This window comes from Trachurus trachurus, assembly GCF_905171665.1.
Source record: "Trachurus trachurus genome assembly, chromosome: 14".
NCBI lineage: Eukaryota > Metazoa > Chordata > Actinopteri > Carangiformes > Carangidae > Trachurus > Trachurus trachurus.
The window spans coordinates 8,220,251-8,239,402 of NC_139903.1; the positions used below are offsets into that span (position 1 = coordinate 8,220,251).

Sequence of the window (19,152 nt, forward strand, 5' to 3'; positions counted from 1 at the left end):
CGTACCCAGGAGTGGGGATCCCACTCGTTTTTAGAGGCCGAGTGTCGGTTTGTGCAGGTCGCCACAGGAATGCCAACAATGCTGCCTCCATTGTAGCTCCCATGGGGTCAGAGAGAGTGACTCAGTGTTAGCGCCGACATGTATTTAAGTATTAGACAGATCTCAAAGTAGACACAGTTTCAGTGCACACACATAAACCTCACCACCACTGTGTTTATAGTAAACAGTGTATAAGGAGAACAATGCTCTCCCAGAGAGACAAAGTACTTCCTCCGCTGCATGTTAATACTTTTTTTTTCCTCTTTTTTCTGTTCATCAATTGTCTCAAATATGTCTCTCCTTGGAGATGAAGTGTTTGTGTGGATGTTTGTCCCTGTGGGTAACAAAATCAGTAACAAAATGAGACTGAATGCAGCTACCTGGATATTGTGGGCCGGGCTGCTGATGAATGGTGAGTCACCTGGCCGACATGAGAGGCCTGGGCCTTTGTGTAAGTTGAGAAGCAGTGACACAGCATTAAGAGAGAGAAAAAAGAAGGGGGAGAGGGGGAGAGGGAGAGAGAGCAGGTACTCCGAGTCACGCAACGCTCTGTTGGCACGCTGTCTGTGTGTGTTTGGTAAACACACATTACCTGAGATAGGGTTGGAAAGTGTGAGCAAGGAAGAGGAATATAGCCCCGTCTTTTTGGCCACACAGACGTTCTGCTTGAAGAGAGACTGTCTATGCGCATGAAGCGTCTGTTTGTGTCTCTGTGGATTTCAGGGCAGTGTGATCTCACTGGAGAGTCAGTGGGGAGGATATGAGGCCGGGGAGTATCCAGTCTGACTGGGTCAGCGCTGCATGGGAGTTGCTTGACTTTTTTCGCTCTGGGTCACTATAAAGATTTTCCTATTTGTCTTTTTCCCTTCGTAAGAAAAAAACAAGTGTAGCATCAGATGTATTCTTTGTGAGTCCTGTGGGTGTTTTTTTTTAATGATTATTATTATTATTATTAATGTGAATGTCACTGCGCTTTCCTTTTACGAGAGTGTACAGAAACAGATCTGTGTCATCTCTAAAGGGCGTGTGCACTTGGAGGAGGCACGGCCGTTTCCTCTTGCCTCACACGCCACTGTCCTGCCCTCCCACGTCCCGTCCCGTCCTGTCGTGTTCTGCCTTGTCCCATACGGCTCCGGAAGTTTCAGCCCCACCCCAGGTTTGCCAGATTGCTTTGGCGCTACATTGCGTAATGCCAAACTGCCCCTGTGCGTCACTGGGAGCACCCTTCCTACACAAACATACGCAAGAGTGTACACACAGTTACACACAGCCCACTCAGGAGACCTGCCTTTATTTACAGAGATCACACACAGTTTTTGTTGACTTGTTTTAATAGTGTCATTTTCAGAGCCATCTGCGTTATTATTGTTCAGTGTGTGTGTATCATGCATTCTTCAGGAGGAAATGCAAAGTTACATGACCTTTTCTTCCTGACTGGATCCTGTTCAATATAAGACTTAATCAAACAATGTGCTCTCAGACGATGTTATCAATTCTACTGTCATAATGAGCCAGACTAAAATGACCAACGGCACATTTGTGCTTAGTTTCCTTGTTCCTCTCTGACAACAATGAGAGGGGTTTCACAGGAATCGTTGTACGTTTTGTACCCTGCTCTTGGTCAGCGGTTCAGCGCTCACGTTTCAACCTTTGCTGCCTTTGACCTAAATAGGAAATTAAATTACTGTGAGCAGGTGTGTCATCAGAAATCACCCTTCAAAACAGGTGCGTTAAATGAGCTCAAGCCTTTTAATGATAAGTTGTATTGCTGGGGAACAATGGAAACTTAAATGTTATGTTTAAGGTAATAGAACGAATCGCCTTGTTGTTTACAACTAGCCTACTTCCGGGTAGAAAACCAGTACGTAATTTGAATGAGATCAATAGTAACGAACGAGAGTTTAGCTATATATCATGTTTTTCACGCCACTATCACTTTTTAGACAAATCTGAAATTATTGAAGAAACATTACTATTTCTGTGTGTGTGTGTTTTGTGTTGCTATGTGTGGTATTTATTCAGTTTGGGGGAATCACAGTGTCTAGAAAGCATCAGTGGCTGCAGCTGACAGGGGCAGCTAACAGCAGCTAAGCTAATGGCGGTAGCTACTGTAAGCTAACATCAGGACGTCAGCTATTAAAACCCTCCCGGTGTTGGACATGACATGAAACTACTCCAGTTAGCTCAAAGCGGACGAAAGCCGGTGAAAAAAACAGTGTGTGTGTTGAAATGGAGATCTCCCCTCTTGATATGTTCATTTGGGTGTTTCTGCGTAATTGAGTGTAATTGCGGTGTGTGGCCTTATGAGTCGTCGTGGATATTGGGATGACTTGTTTCAGAGTTTGCAAAAATCATGAGTGAGAAGCTGGCAGCTCATTTCAACGCATAGCAGAACTCCAACCTGCTCCTCTCTTCCTCCCTTTAATTCTGTTTTCTCACAGCGAGTAAATAAACAAAGAGCCAGAAATGTAAACCAGACCAGCCCCTCAAAGAAACCCGGGTCCTCAAGTATGCTAATGTCTCCTTCATACAGCAGGAACAGTCAAACATTAATAAATTCTGTCTGAATTTAGATCCCACTGCTCTTTTCTTCATTATTATTGCATAGCTCTGCTGTGGACACACACAGATGCGACTGTGGGAAACTGCTACACTTGATTGTTGTGTGTGTGTGTGTGTGTGTGTGTGTGTGTGTGTGTGTGTGTGTGTGTGTGTGTGTGTGTGTGCGTTGCCTGAACGTGAGAGCGTGCACCAGGCAAATTCAATACAGGGCTGTTTGGACTGTAAAAATGTCCTAAATGACGTTGGTTCGAGTAAACTCTGGACTATATCCCTTCAGGACACTTGGATTGTAGTGGACGAGCAGTGTGGAGGAATATTACAAGGTTTTTGTGTAGTTTTATGGACGTTTTTTGGTGAACTATTCCTTTAATGTGCTTGTCACCTGAGAGTAGTGGGAAGAATCTGGCTTTTAAACCTCTGTTTTAATGCAACACTACATATTTTAACCATTTCTCACCATTTCTGTTGTTCATTTATAAAGTAAAGTGTACAGATCTGAGTGTGCGTGCATGCGGTGGTTTCGGTGCCCCAGCACCTGGGGCCCCTTCACTTGTCACGACTGCAAATGTATAGTGAAAAAAAAAAGAGGAGGAGTTCCACTGTTGTTGCAGCAACAAAAGACTTTGTCTCCATACTGGCCCACATACAGTAAAACTGTCCTTTTGTTATCATTCAGTACTTGACTCATTGCTCCCACTTTGTCCCCATGCTAATAAAAAAGGGGTTCTTCCTCTGACTCAAAACTACTTCCAACAGGTGGACTCACTCCCACTCCACTTTTTCACTCCTCTCGCTTTTTCTTTTTATCTTCCTTTTTCTCTGTCTTTCTCTCTTGCTTTGTCTCTCTATCTGTTTTTTCTTTTTTCCCAGGGACCACACATAGCATCTGTGACCCTGGCAGCATATGAATGTGGCTCAGTGGATTTCCCCGAGCCTCCCTATCCAGACCAAATAGTCTGTCCCCAGCAGCACGAAGCAGCTCCACCACCAGGACTGGGCTCCAATGCTGAGCAGGTGGGCGTTGAGGCCGTGGGGGCGGGGTCAGAAACCCTCCAGGGAAGCATCTCCCTCTGGACCATCATCTCCAAAGTCCGCCTGGAAGCTTGTATGTGGGTGAGTGTCTGTTACACACTGTGAAACCGGAAGAGCTAACAGGCGATTGCAGGATCTGCAGAGAGTTAAGCTTCTCTAAACATTTTTCAAAGCTCACTTTTTGGTCACAGTTTGCCACGACCTTGGACACAGGCCACAGCTTTGACCAGTATTCAAAATGTGTGCTCTGAAATATTGTTGCTGTCAGGTGAAACCCTCATATCTCTCAAACGCCAGTTTCTCAGGAGCTAAGAAAAACACCATGCATTTTTGAATTTATCCAGTGGGTTTTGAAAGGTGTCATTAGACAGAGGGTGGTAGAAACATGAAAATTACCAAAATTGAAGGCTTTTAGAGACCTGGTTTTCCAAGGGCAGGGTCAAACTGTACATGCCAAGGACTCCAAATTAGGTGCGCAAATCCAACTATGATATTTTTTCTTAGTAAAAAATATAATTTATGGTGTGGCAGCCAGCGTACAGTATAAAAAGGTGAAAACTTGACAATACCCGTGCTCTCTCTGTCAGTTTAACACAAAGATATACAGTATTTAACACTCTACCTCTGACTATGCGAAAGACCGTGTGGTTCCTGCACATTCATTTTAAAAGTCGGTGTCACAGGTGGCTATCGATCACTGTCTTGTAAATTTTTTTTTTTAGTACCGCCACCAGTTAAAGTAAAGCTCAAACCTTTAAAGGTGGAGGAACTGCACATTTGAATTCACACTCGGTGAAAATGTATTCATTGATTAATCATCTGCGCGGAAATCCCCCGCTTCTTACCATGAATTTCCCCTGTGCAGTGTCAGTGGTTTCACACTTCTAACCAGCCTTGTGGCTGCTGAGAAAGATGAAATATTTTTGACCTGCGATCTTTTTTTTTTTTTCACTACCAGAACATAAATATTTTTACCACTTAGAGCTACAGTGTATAAAAGTAAAGTGTTGAGCTTAATAAAGTCGTAGTTTCTATTAAAAGCTTTGAATTAGACAAGGAATAGCTTTCAGAGAGTCTAGTAATGCTGAGTTTATCAATGACTCACACACATCAGTTACCATGAAACCACTTTTGTGCCACAGTCTCTCTCTCTCACACACAGTCACATGGCACAGAAAAAGAAAAAGAGTACCGGTAATATCGGTGCCCGTGCATGAGCATAACTGCTGAAGAGAGCGAAAAAAGAGAAGTCAGTCACTGAAACACAATGTGACTTTTATCAGTCTTTGTTATCTGTTTCCCTGTTCTCTGTAATGTGGAAGGTGCCGAAGCGACGAGGGAGGGGGGGGGGGGGGACACACACACAGATCCTCAGCTACTTCTTCATTACCAGGGAACTTTACAGGAACCAACAACGCAGGCTTCCCACAACCTGCTCTCTACTGTTATTGGACTTCATGCTTCCTTATTGTTTGTAAAACATTAACTACGCACACGGTGCATTCAGTACACACATAAACACAATACTCACGTGCAAATACAAAACTGGGAACATGCACATACAGTACATACAAACTCACACATCACATCTATGTAATAAATAAATGTTACAATTTTGACTTATTGGATGATTATTCTTGTGCAAAAATACAGTTCAGTGATTGAATTTGGTCACCGTCCTCTAAATATAACTTAATGCAGAAAACATGAGGGTGTCTTTATATCAAGACAGACATGATTATGATATGAGGTGAAACTTATATACGTACACTACTCGTAAAAGTTACGGACAATAAATTTGACAAGAATATCCCTATAAAAAGTTCCTGCTACAGTGATATTCTACTGTATCATGAAAGCCTTTTAAGTAGAATGATGCAATGGTCATTTCTTTATCTCAAACAAAAGCTAACAGTGGTGGCTATAGCACAACAAAAATCTCAATGTCTCAATAACTTGATCAATTTGATCAAAGTGTTGACTTGGTCTCATGATGTCAATGACGACTGAACCACAAAATCGGACGCTGCTTGTGATGTTTGTGGTCAATCACCTTGTTAGAGAACAGCAAGTTATTCAATAAGTACTGAAACATTGAACATATGCATTCAAAAGTTTAGAGAAGGTTAAATTAAGTTCACCTGTAAAGGTTATAGTGCATTTTAGGTGCATTCTGAAATTTAATCCAAAAGCTAAAATATGTTTTATATCTGTATGTGTGTGTAAAAAAAACGTATATTTGATTTCCTGGAGTCAAATTTCCTCTGAACCGACCTGCAGCCCCACAACCACAACCAGCAGCATCATGCTCATTTTACCAAAGTGTGACATACGACTCTGTGTTTGCGTGTGTGTGTGTGTGTGTGTGTGTGTGTGTGTGTGTGTGTGTGTGTGTGTGTGTGTGTGTGTGTGTGTGTGCACGCCATCTAATCCCCTCGGACTCAACACCACCACCCACTCACCACTACAGCCCTGTAACCCCAGCCTGGCATGGCCTCGGCCGAAGCTTGTCAGCTCTACAGTTGGAGACACCTGTTGCAGCAGCACCCACCGTTTCAAAGCACCCCTGCCAGCGTTGCCCCCCCACCCACCCCCCCACCTCCCCACCTCCCTCTGCCAGCCTCCCACTGGTGATGACACATGACGTCCCCCAGCACCACGAGCACTTCTCCTCCTCCTCCTCCTGTCTCCTCCTGCCTCCTTTCTCTCTCCTCCTTTCTTTTTGTGTTTTTCTATTTCCTCTTGAAAACCTCTCTGTCCACTGCCGCCGCTGCCTGAAGTGCTGCACTTCAAACACCACCACTGTGCAGGTGGACGCATTTCACTGCCCCCAACACAAATACACACACACATACACACAACACAACACACATACAGGCACACAAGCAGACTCACAAACAGAGGCAGCAGAGCTATTGAATGGAGCAGCTGCCAGGGAGATTAAGGCACGTCTCCATTATGAGAAAAAACTGGCAGATTTCATCAAAGACTGCAGTGTTAACAAGAGAAGAGGGTGTTCAGATTAAAGATGCAGCCTGCCAGGTTTTTTGGGATAGCACCGCCTCCTGAGAGTGATTGTTTGGGCTTGTTGTCGCTGCCATGGTTGCTAACTACCCACTAATCATCTTCTGGCTCAGCCATCCAGCTACATGCAAGTAATGTGGCTGTGATTAGTCAGTTATGTTCTTCTGAGAGCGAGATTGAAGCTATGATTTTGTGTGTGTTCCACCTAGACCGCTAAATTTCAGTGCTTGCTTACGTTTTTGTGTTTTTTTTCTTTTTTTTCTTTTCTTTGCTGTCTGTGCATTGCAGCCAGGATGTGTCGGGGGCAAATGCCATTTGTAAATGTAACTTACACTGACTACGTATATCCTCAGCATCTTCTCTCATGCCCCTCACACCCCTGCTCTCCCCATGTGCCTGGAAACATTAAAGTAATGAGCTGTGAGCAACTCCAAAAACACTGAATTTCTTGGCGGCTGTTTTCATTGTGTTAATTAAGTCTGTAGCCCTCACCCCCTCTCTCCCCCCTTTCCCCCCTCCACCTCCACCACACTCCCTCTCCGTCCTCATGTTTTGGCAGAATGAACTTGGTGAACCGACCCAAGTGCTGAGGATTTATTTCCCTCAAATCACTTCCGCTTTTTTCCTGTTAAGCCCCCCCTCAATCACACAGGCTCCAGCGCTTTATAATCATCACAAGCTCCTTTTGGCTCTTAGATATCGATATCTCGGTTCCTTAAGTTTGCCCCCCCCTCGCCCCCCCAGAGCTTGTTAGCACTTCTGAAATTTTCCAGAAACACTGGATTCCATATGTCCAAAAAAAGTAGATTAGCACAGAGCAGTTAGCAGTGCAGCGTGTTGATATGCTGTTTAGAGGTGGCATCTGGTTTTTCACCTTCCCCAGGCCTGTGTTTTATGTGTCCATGATCGTTTAATAATCTGAGGGATTTTCGTCCTCGTAAATCCTTTCCGTTTTATTCCCATTAAGCACGCAGATCACACAATTCCAGACATCAAGCAGTGCAAGCTGCTTTGGGTAGTGGATATTGATATTTCGCCCCATTAACCCCCCAGACACCACAGTAACAGGCTTGTCATGATAATTAGCCTGATATTACGACAAATACAGAATTTTTTACAACCAACCAACCAACCTACTCGACACACAGCAGCTAAATACAATATAATAAAGTTATAAGATAAAGCAAAGTTAATACAAATAAAGAAACTGCACTGTACCGCATTCAGATTTATTAGTGAAGCCTGTGTACAAAGAAGCTCAAGGAATATTAGAAACAATAATAATGATTTGTTTTGTTTTGTTTTATTTTTGTTTCATGTTTTTTTCTGTAGTACCCATTGTAAAATACAAAAAATTAGAATATAGAAAATCTTAGCAGAACATTTACAATACAATTAAATGACCATGTCAAACAAAGCTGAATCAAGCAGTTGTTTCTGTGAAAAATTACTATTAGTAAGTTTACAAATTATTTATTTATGTTGCACCCCATGGCTATTCTTTTTCTTTTTTTCCTCCAGACACAGTGTGTGCTTTGTGAGTGAGATTATTCTGGTTGACCGAGCCTATTTTGAGACATGTAAGAAGTGTGTTGGTGGTTTGAGCCGGTTTTGGAGGTTAAGTCAACTGTTTGCCTAAGATTCTTGGGTTGTAATGCAGCTGTATGAAGAGTTTTATAGAAATTGGCTCCTGTATTGACAAATGTTTATTGTTCTGTGTGTGTCTGTGTGATCGTGTGTGTGTGTGTGTGTGATTGTGTGTGTCTCTCTGTGTGTGTAGGGTGCAGGCACTGCCATAGGAGAGCTTCCTCCTTACTTCATGGCCCGGGCTGCACGGCTCTCCGGCGCCGACCCTGACGACGAGGACTACCAGAAGTTTGAGGAAATGCTGGACCAGACCGAGTCAGCACAGGTGACACACTGCTCCCCCCATCATCATCATCAACTCACTCTTCATCCTCACCACCCTCTGTCATCAAACCCCTCTCACTTTCCCCTCCATCTGCCCCCACTTCAACCCTCCCAAAACTAAATTTATTGAGCTTTAAAGGTACATTGTGTAGGAATTACTCCCATCTAGCATTGCGGTTGTATATCGCAAGCAACTCAGTCGTATTTTTCATGCTGCATTCACGTGAAATTGGGCAGACGGCAGACGGACGACGGCCGCTGCACGTAACGGCATAAACAAGCCTATATGTGCGATGTCGTATTGTTTACCTGACCCACGTATTACCGGCTTTCTCTCGACTTCTGTGACTAAAATGACATCTGGTTTGTTACCGACGGCCGTCCGCCCGACTGCAGGTGAATGCAGCATCAGTGTAACGCTCCATTCCTCCATCACGTTGCCACTGAACGTAAAAACATGGCGACACCACATGGCAGCCAGCACCGAGCTTACCCGCTCCATGTAGATATGAATGATATGAACGGCTAATTCAGAGGTGAAAGGAACACTTCAGTTTGTTGATGGGGGCGATTACTGATGAATGAAAAACATACTTTTGAACGAAATAATCGATTTTCGTGAATAGATAACAGGAGAAGTTACACACAATGTCCCTTTAACTTGTCCTTTTACCCACTTCACTTCATTTTCACCTCTTTCCTCTTTTGTGTGTGTGTTCACCAAGCCCCACCTCAGTGTGTGCAATACAACAGGAATTGTGCTTTCACAACGTTATGACTAAGGGGGTAGCAATGATGCACTCGAGTAAAATGTTCCCGCCATTTCCGGCCCTTCATTTTGACATCCTCTGGTAAAAAACAACAACTTTCAGATCAAATATCTCCAGCAAATGCTTCGACAATGCCTCATAGCTCATTGTAAATATTTATTTTTCCACCCTTTTGAGATTATGAATGGGGGAGGAAGGGAATTTAGGGGAAATATGCATGTGGTTTAGTGAAAGCTTTTCATCAGAACCGTCCTGACACGGTCTTCCTCCTCAGGAATGCTCCTCTCTCTCCAGCAGCGTGGGTCAAACAGTCAGACAGGTCAAGTGCCGTAAAAAAAAAAACTTCATCCTTAATGGTTTTGGACTTTATAACAGGATCATTCACTCTTGTATTTACAAATAAACTATATCAGACAGGACCGAGACTGTGAGCAAATACGAGGGTATCCCAGATATCAAGGGATTACTGAGTGATTCAGAGGAATGTTTCTTTTTGTTTACAGTATGCATTTCACTTCTCAGCATGCACACTGGATTAGTATGAGTCCAACCATAGTTTAGAGGAGAATGGATCAGTAATGACATGCGGTCTTTGATAACTCCAAAAGGAAAAAATGCCTCTGATTATATTACAAAAATGTGCCTATATTAGGCCATGTTTGTGTATGTATTAGAAGTGATATAATATATGAGTCTCATAAATAGCTGGTTTTCCCACCACTATATTTGTGGATGATGGTGTAATGAGCAGAAAATGTAATTTATTGTGCTTATGTTAAAATGCTACAGTAATCTCTTTTAACAAATTCATAACTAATGCTCAGATTAAAGGTAGAATAAGTAATTTACAAGGTGAAAGTAGATTTATGTAGCAATCCAGTAAGCCCCTTTTCATTTAATGCACAGTCGGATAACTTAATTAATTCATGATCTGTTATTTTCCTTGTTACATGCTGCCTCCACATCCTGTTTCATAAAAAACAATGGAAAATTGTTGATAATGAAAGCTATTTATTTTTGAAGGGGAACTACTCACAGGCAGGATTTCACTTGTCTCTGATGTTGGTTTAACTGTCACAGTTTTCTGGAAGTGAGTTATTTCCTCAAAACACAGAAACTCACTCATCTCATTGATGTTATTTGTTTAAAATTTTAATTAATATCCAAATGTCTCGTCATACTAAATCACGGGGTCTCTGGATTCATGCCGGGACACACAAGGTTGCCTAAAAATAGTAGTTCAATAGAGTAGTTTTGTGTCTCACTCTCACTAGAATTGATTTGTCTTATCCCAGTTCAAGAATGCATTAAAAAATGACTCTAATGTGTTTCACTTCTCAGACACAGTCATACAAGTCAATGCTTAACCAGTCACTTCTTGTTTTCTTTCCTCTCTTCTCTTCCACATCCACCTGTGTAGGAACTGCTGGGCTGAGGCCAAGTCCACATGTACACGGGTATTTTTTTAAAAAGGGGGTTTTCCACCGGTGTCAGTCCACATGAAAAAACTCACTGTCGAGCTCTGTTGAGGGCACGCCAAGTCAGCAGGTGGCGATAGCCTATATAACCATTACTGTAAAGTCATGTTGGCCAATCAGAAGCCTGAATTAAAATGCCACCTGTCTGCCTTCCACCAACAATGATGTTACAAACCAAAACTTTCTTTTCACAACACTGAAAGTCTCCACCATGGACCGACAACAAAGTTTGTGTTTGGACAAAAGGCTAAAACACATACAGAAGAAGTTTTGTTTTAGAAAATACGCATGTGCATGTGGACAGGGCTTAATTGTTTTCTCAAAAAATGTTAAGACAAATGAATGAATTCATTCATAAGTAGTTTGCATTGCACCAGTTTTTGTGGCTGATGTCAAAGGGGGTGTGACTGGGTCATACACTCACAAAAGTGTTGATCTTTAAATAGGTGGTTTTACACGGTAAAGCATGAGTCAGCAGTTATATATTTGGCCCTGTGGATGTGATGTGTATGTGCATCCTCCGCTTAATTTCATTATAGTCAAGTGACAAACTGAAGCAACCCTTTTGAGACGCTAACCCTGAAACAAATTCAAGGACGTCATAAAAAAAAAAATTAAAAAAAGAAATGTGTTGAGAGGAGTGTGCACTGCTGTTTAACAAGGTCCATGCAGGGATGCAGCACCCTCAAGGTCCAGTGTTTAGTAATGCTGTGGACAGCTGGGTAGGTTGGCACGGGCAACGGCAGCCTTGGCGCTCCGACCACATGTGTGAGAGTTGGAGCTCTGACATCACTTACTGATAAAGTGGCGCTTCCCACCGAAACTGTGAGAAAAAGCGCAGAGACAAGTTGAGGAGCAAGACAAGACAAGGAGGAGTTTTTTTTTTTTTTGTCTAAACGATCATCATCATCATCTCAGCAGCAGCATCGGTCGGAGCGCTCCTGCCTGCATCTCTTTTTCCCAAACAAATGAACAGTGCGTTACGCAGGAGGAGCATCGTCTCTCTCGCATCCACGCGACGGCAGATTAGAAGTGACGCTGGCTGCCTCAGCCTCAGTCTCGCTCCCTCTCTCTCTGATATTGTGTCTTTTTCTGTTCCTATTTTTTTTTTTTAATTCTTCCTCACGCACTCTTTTTCGTCTCCTACTGCGCACTGCTCTCTCTTTTTCTCTCTCTCGCTCGCTTGCTCGCTCTCTCTCTGATGATATCTGGCAGCCATGTGTATGTATGTAGTGTAATGTGTGTGTGTGTGCTGCTTGTGTGATTGGACAGCATCTGGAGGCAGGTTGCTTGCACCAGCGAGGACCTGGTGCCTGTCTGCTGCTGCCACATACGGAAACATTTTTTTTTCCTCTCGCCATCACTCGGATGTTCTTCTCAGGGTCCCATGCATCTTTCACCCATGGAGATCCCGCAGCCGCAGCCACTCTCTGATGTTCACGCTTCCATGTTTTACCCCCTTTTCCTTTTTTCACCTTTTTTTTTAAAGGTGGACACGGAGGCAGTCATCCGCTGTGGATTTGTGTCTTCAGTTTTTTTTTTTTGATTGAAAGCTGAAAATCAATAGTAATAGAACCCCCAAGTGGAAACAGACTCCTTTGGGATTGGATGGGAGAAACTGTTGCTGTCGCTCGGATCATTGTGTTTAGACAGGAAGTGGTTAAACTTTGTCGTCAAGGATGTCACACACACACACACACACACACACACATACAAACCCCCCCCCCCTTACACACACATAGATAGTTACAGACCAGAGCTGGATTAAGATGCTGACTGCGACACCCTCCGCTCAAGTCACACAGGTTCGGAGGTGCCAGCAGTTTGACTTAAACCCCGTGGTATTTCTCTTTTCTCTCAGCCGGCACATGCCAACTTCCTGCCACAAGTGCACGTGATGCACAGCAGCAGAGCACTTTGGGTTTTTTTTTTTTTTTTTTTTTTTCTCTATTCTCATTCATTCAACAGAGCTATTCAAGAATAATGAAGTCATGCCTTTTCTAACGGCTCCAGACGCTGATGTCATGAACATCGACTTTTTTTTTCCCCTCTTAAATCTTTAGCTCAGTACGCGAGCACACACTCGTTGCTGCGTTGCCGGCCGGGTGAGAGAGGAGAGGAGAGGAGAGGAGAGGAGAGGAGAGGAGGAATCCTCAGTGTTGACACAGACCGTCTCGTCTTGTTCTCGCAGCATCCTGCATGGTGCTGGTGGATCAAGTCCATGGCTTGCTGCTGCTGCTGCTGCTGCTGCTGCTTGTAACTTCCGCTTGTAACGGAAAGGGTTAACAGGCTGTGAATTCTTGATTGCCAACTCCCAGGATCATATCTCCTGTAACTCAAATCAGGGCCATCTGCTGCGCTGGGCGTATGCCTGCCTTCCCCCCTGGCCTACTGCACTCAAAGGCTCTCTGTGCTGTGGTTTGCCCGGCCCCATCACGTGACTTCTCTGAAAGTGCCCCCTCCCTCCTCCTCCCTCTTTATTTCCAGTAAACTGTTTGAAAGGAGGGGGGTGAGTCAGAGTAAAACCAGCTTCCCTTTAACCACAGCTTGTTAAAGAATTTGTCAACGTGGACTCAGGGGTGCATTTTTTTTTTGTCTGTGTGTATGTGTGTGTGTTTTTTTGTATGTGTATGTGTGTGTGTGTGTGTGTGTGTGTGTGTGTCCAGATAGATTGAATGCGTAGCTCCTCTTTTTTCTTTTTTTTTTTCTTTTTTCTTGAAAGGGGACTGTAGCTTTGATTGCGTCAGGACTCCTTAATCACTCCACTTCTTGTGCCAGAGAGAGCAGGCGCAGGCGCGGGCTTGTCAGAAGTTAATGAGATGAACTTTAGCCGTCTTCGTGTCGGGGGGCTCATGGCCGCTCCGGAGATGTGTGTCGACTCTTCTGTGTGAAAGACTTTCATTGAGAAAAAAAAAAAAAGAAAACAGAGAGAGGAGAGAAAAAATGTGCGTGGGTGTTGACTTGTGTATAGGCTATGCATAGATTTTTCCTTGTCTGACACTTTTTTCCACATGGAGCAGGGTGCCTTGTCGCAGCCTACTTTTTTTTTTTTTTGTCTATGTTCAAAACTCTGTGCTCCATCAGTTCCTATCAAAGCCTTAATGAAAACAAATTCACCAATGAGAAGTTGACACTAAAAACACTGAGAAACTTGTCATCAACAATGAAAGAAAACAGATATCACATTGTACAACACTGCAAAAACAAAGAAAAAGCTTCTTCTCCATTACATTGTTTCAAAAGCCTCATCCTGATTACATTTAGTATATCAGCATATGCTACGATGAAGTTAATGGGACTGCAAAAATAAAGACACTGCTATTGCCCCTGAGGCTGCTGTAACAGGTTCAAAAAACTGTCTTCTGTGGGCTTTTTCCCTGTGGATTTTTCTAATAACTGTCATCACCTGGCAGCAGTAAACCACAGATATTTAGACGATATGTTAAATGTGGAGCTCACTCTGTTCCATCCACACAAAAATTCAATACAGGACATTATCCTGCACTTACTGTATAGACTAGAAGTATATAGCAATTTAATCCTGTTTACAATTCGTCATCGATTTAACAGCCTGTTGATTGTCGTTCATTACAGTCGTATGAACTGTGATTCAATCAAAAAGATCTGTACTGTGGCCTACGTAATATCTTTTGTAATGATGCTCGGATCAATGTGTCATTTTATATCAAAAGCTTCCGACACAAAAGTAGTATACGTGCTCGTGAAACCATGGCGAGGCGATGCTGCAAAGATCAGAGATATAACCGGTAAAATGTGGTTTCTGAGGAACTCTTCTGATTTGCTTATTCAAATGAGGTATTGGGTAACCTGACTATCATAAATGGGTGGAGGAGGAGGTGGAGGGAGGAGGGTGGAGGGGGTTGGTGGGTGTTAAATAACAGATCAAATGTTGGCTTCACGTGGGGTGAGTGTGTGCGGCAGAGTGCTGAGTAAAGCATCTGTGCCGAAACAGCCAAAACCTGGATCCAAAACCACCCCTCCCCCCCCCGTGGTTTTAATGACACTGCACCCTTGACAAGATCTTTTACCAAAATGTAATTGCTGCTACTAAGCCCAGCCCTATAACAGAAGACCAGTGGTGATCGGGGTTGGTTGGGGGGGGGGGGGGGGTGAGGAGGAGGAGGAGGAGGGGGAGAGGTGGGCGTTGGGTTGGGTTGGGTTGGGTTGGGGAGAGGAGGCAAGGCAAGGCAAGGCAGCCGTTTGGCAAGCTGCCTGGCAAAGATGGTGATTTTCCATAAGCCGCCAACAACAGAGTCTGGATGTCTGAACCCCAGCCATCCAAGATAGACGCTTCCCCTTAGTGCAGAAATGCAGACGAGAGAGAGAGAAAGAGAGAGAGAGAGAGTCCAAGTACAGAGTTCAACTATAGTAAATCACAGTGTCACAAGTTCACACACACACACACACCCTACACTCTCCCCTCACCTCCTCTGGGACCCTTTGTTCACACTGCGGTGATATTTTCATGCTCGCCCTCACTGCATGAGCCAAAAAGAAGAAAAAAAAGCAGCTTGACTATTATACAGCAACCTATAATGTAAACAATGCATGTGTCATGATGTCAGAAAATGAATGGGATTCACAGGCACTGATTGGTTCTGCAGGGTTTCAGTCTGTCTGTCTATGCTGCTACAACAACAACACCAGTGGTTGTCAGGTGTTCGTCCCTCGGCCCAGACACACAGTCCTGTTGCAGTGGTTCAGCTGTAAACCAGCCATACACATTCCTTCCCTCCCTGTCTCCCACCAGCTGAGCAACTCACACACACAAACACACACAAACACACACACACACAGACACACATACACCCCCACACTCTCTCTCACACATGTATGCACACATGGGGACAGGCCAGCATTAAAACTACAAGCTTGTCCAAGGGAGAGAGAAACCTTCATGATTGGACATCAGGGGAGGCAGAAATTCAAATCGTGAACCAATCAGATTCTGTGTCCCTTCGCTCCCCCCACCACCACCTTATTAGGCGACCTCCCATGTCTCTCAAATTTCCTGTCCGCTGGGTTGCACCCCGTAAAGAATGTCATCAGCACTGTACTGGTTTTGTTGACCATATTAGGCATGATCATGTATTGCCAGCCCCCCTACTGCGCCTCTTTTTTTTTTTTTTCGAAATTAATATGATGTTCCAGAAACAGAGGCCTCGGTTTTTTGAAAGAAAACATTTTTTCCTTGTATTTTCATCTGAAACTCATTAGTTTTTTCCCTAAATTCTTTCTCAGTTGTTCCTGTATTGTCTTAGATGATAAAAACAGGACATTTTCACATTCAGTAAACATTCATTAAGGATGTTTAAATGTGAATTAATTAAACTCTAATCAGAGTTTCATTCTTAAAAGCAACAGAAACAGTATGCCACATTAAAATCTACAGTAAACTGTATAAGACATGAATTAATGTTCCAAGAAAGACAAACAATTTTATAAATGTCTTGACTGAACATTCTCAACATAATTGTGTGTCCATATTTGCATGATAGAAAGGGTGTTTTCCCTCATATATGCCTTATATATACCTTTATATACTTAAAAATTGCAGTTGCAGTTATCAATGAATTATTTTAGCATTATAAATATCATAGTCACTAAAATGCAGCAAGTCTGAAGTCTTATCTGAGAGGCACAAAAGAATGGTGTTAACATGAAACATCTAGATAATTTCACAGAGAAAATACAAGCAGCAATATATACATGCATATAATATATACAGAAACAGACACATTTAAATTAAAGCCCTGAAATGTCTAATTTCAACACATCTGTGTAGATTAAGTTAAACATACATTTAAGGCTTTACCCTGCTAAATATTTATTAACATACAAAAGAAACACGGGTTATACAATCTTTTTTGATATAAAACATTACAATTATTAATTATTTACATATTATTTGATATAGAAATATGAATATATGGAGAACTTCAGAGTATTTTAAATAGAGACCACGATAATTTCATTAACACTGCAAACAAAATATAGTCTCATAGTTTTTCATGATAATACTATCACAACATAAAGAAAAGCTCAAATCTAGAAATAATAATACAGAATGAATGCCATTTTTGCAGTTTTTGGCTGTTAAATCTAAATTCTCTGCTGCCAAAATATCTATTTCTTAACATAATAAGGGCCTAGAAACTGGAGGAAAAAAATTACACTGAAGATTTTGGGAATGTAATATCCTCACTTCATGTTATTATTTTAAGAGCCACATTATCAGCTCAGAATCACACAAATTCTATGCAAAAATAAATAAATTAACAGTGATAAACCTAACATACAGACAGACAAAAGCAGGACATTTTATAATTTACCTAAATGTTGGCTCTTCAAAAAGATATGCAAGGTCCTGGATTAGAGGTTTCCTTTGCATTCCCTCGGTGTTCCCAGAAGTAGTTTAAGTAAAAATCCAAACAGATTAAAGCTCCTCTTCCCAGAAAAGGTATATTAGGGGAAAAATGTGTGTCATTGCTGTGAAAAGAGGCTTTTGTGGAGCTGTCAAGAGGGTTAGGGCAACTCCAGCAGAAAAAGTAAGAATTTGTGAGTCACAGGAATGACCAAAGTCTGTTGTCTTGTTCTCACATTCCCAGTGACAATGGACTTTACTATAACTGGCACTGGAGGTGAAGTACAGACATGTAAAAACCAGTTAAGAATTATCCTAGACTGCAGATGCATGTTGTTGATAGGTAAAAGTTGCATTTCTTACTGAATATGAGTCAGGTGAATTTGTGGCATCGCTGCCGTGAACTTGGACGGGAGATCTTTATGTGTATGATGACCATGAATTAAGCTCAGAACCTGACTTATCTCAAAACATTTTTCATTCATACATTTAAATAAATACATCCTCCCTCTTGGAAGAAGTTTACTGCTAAATAAGTTCATGGTTTTTGTGATAAATGCAAACAGGACAACTTTCCCCCACCAAGACTTCCTCATCACACACAGTTTTCACATTTATTTTTGCAAGATCTGGATGTATCAGAATTAAAACAATATATATGTTGTAAAGAGCAGGCTTAAACAGTGTGTGTTAGATATTCTTATCATTAAAAAACCAAGCACCTAAACTTCCACAGGTTAAGAAATGCTAATTCGGAAGATTTACCAAAGGAAAATCACTCTGATGCACAAACCTTTAAAATATATGTATTTTGAGTTGTAAACAGTTTGATAAGAGTCTCATTATTTTTGGTTTGTCAGCTGCTGTGTGATTCAGGGACTGGTTCAAACTTTTTTGATGGTACATTAACAAAAGAAGTTGAAAAATCCTCCTGTTGCAGCTGCAGCTCCTTTAAAACTCATTTAGTAACAAGCACAGATATAAAGAAACATGGTTTTTTCCCTCATTTTTCGTTTCATCTTAATGCCACTGTGTTTTTAGAGATGAAATGGAAAGATTTAATGCAAGCACACAGGCAGTAATCAGAGAATAAGTTGAGCAACCAGCACTCAGAGATGATGGAGAAAACCAAGAAAGCAGAAGTTTGGTTTTTCAGTGTTACCTCCAAATCAAGTTGTTATGCTGGATTTTTTTGACTTATTTTAAAGTGACATTTGAATGGTTTTCAAGTGTTTATTAAAACCCCTTCAAAAACACCATTGCAGCTGGCATACACACATCATCTCACACACCTCTGTGATTTTCCCCCTTCCACAGAAATGCTTAGTAAAACACTGTAAGAACTCTTTGCTTTATTTTTTCCTAAATAAATCTTTTAAGTACTCATAATAATTATTTGGAAGCAAACAATTTTACCAGTGAGTCTGAAGTGTATTAGGAATTAGTTGTGAGTAATTAATCAAAAATAAATGTAGATAATTAGTAATCCTTTAAAATACTTTTAAAAACAGACAGACACAGTCCTACTGTAAGTTGGTAAAAACATCATGATATGTATCCAATAGAAACTTTGATAACAATAATTAAAATATATAATTTTTATTTTGCAATTTGTTGTGCAGAGAAAAGCATGGTAGAGATGAGTGTTGTGGAGATAAGTGTGTTCATCACAGGGACGGGCAGCATGAGTGTGTGATCAGTATCAGCCAAATACAGTATCACCACATCTCTGGGGAAAATTTAATCACACATTTTTCTCACTTTTTTTTTTTTTTTCTTCCAGGACTTTGCCTCCAGAGCAAAAGTAGCAGTGCAGAAACTCATCCAGAGGGTCGGATTCCTGGGAATTTTAGCCTGTGCTTCTGTGAGTAAAAACATACATTATATCTTTCTATCTTTCTATAAAATATTCTTCACCTCCACTCTTAGACTAGACTTTATCAGTCTAAAT

At 41.9% G+C, this 19,152-nt stretch overlaps 1 protein-coding gene across 1 annotated transcript in view; it reads left to right on the plus strand.

The window, feature by feature from the left end:
• The window catches only part of LOC310996625 (vacuole membrane protein 1-like), a 67,167-nt gene that overhangs the window by 17,677 nt on the left and 30,338 nt on the right, over window positions 1-19,152 (plus strand). Inside the window, exons 6-8 of the mRNA XM_083986055.1 lie at window positions 3,472-3,714; window positions 8,438-8,569; window positions 18,985-19,065. Coding sequence (XP_083842181.1) covers window positions 3,472-3,714; window positions 8,438-8,569; window positions 18,985-19,065 — 456 coding nt within the window. The remainder of the gene's footprint in view (window positions 1-3,471; window positions 3,715-8,437; window positions 8,570-18,984; window positions 19,066-19,152) is intronic.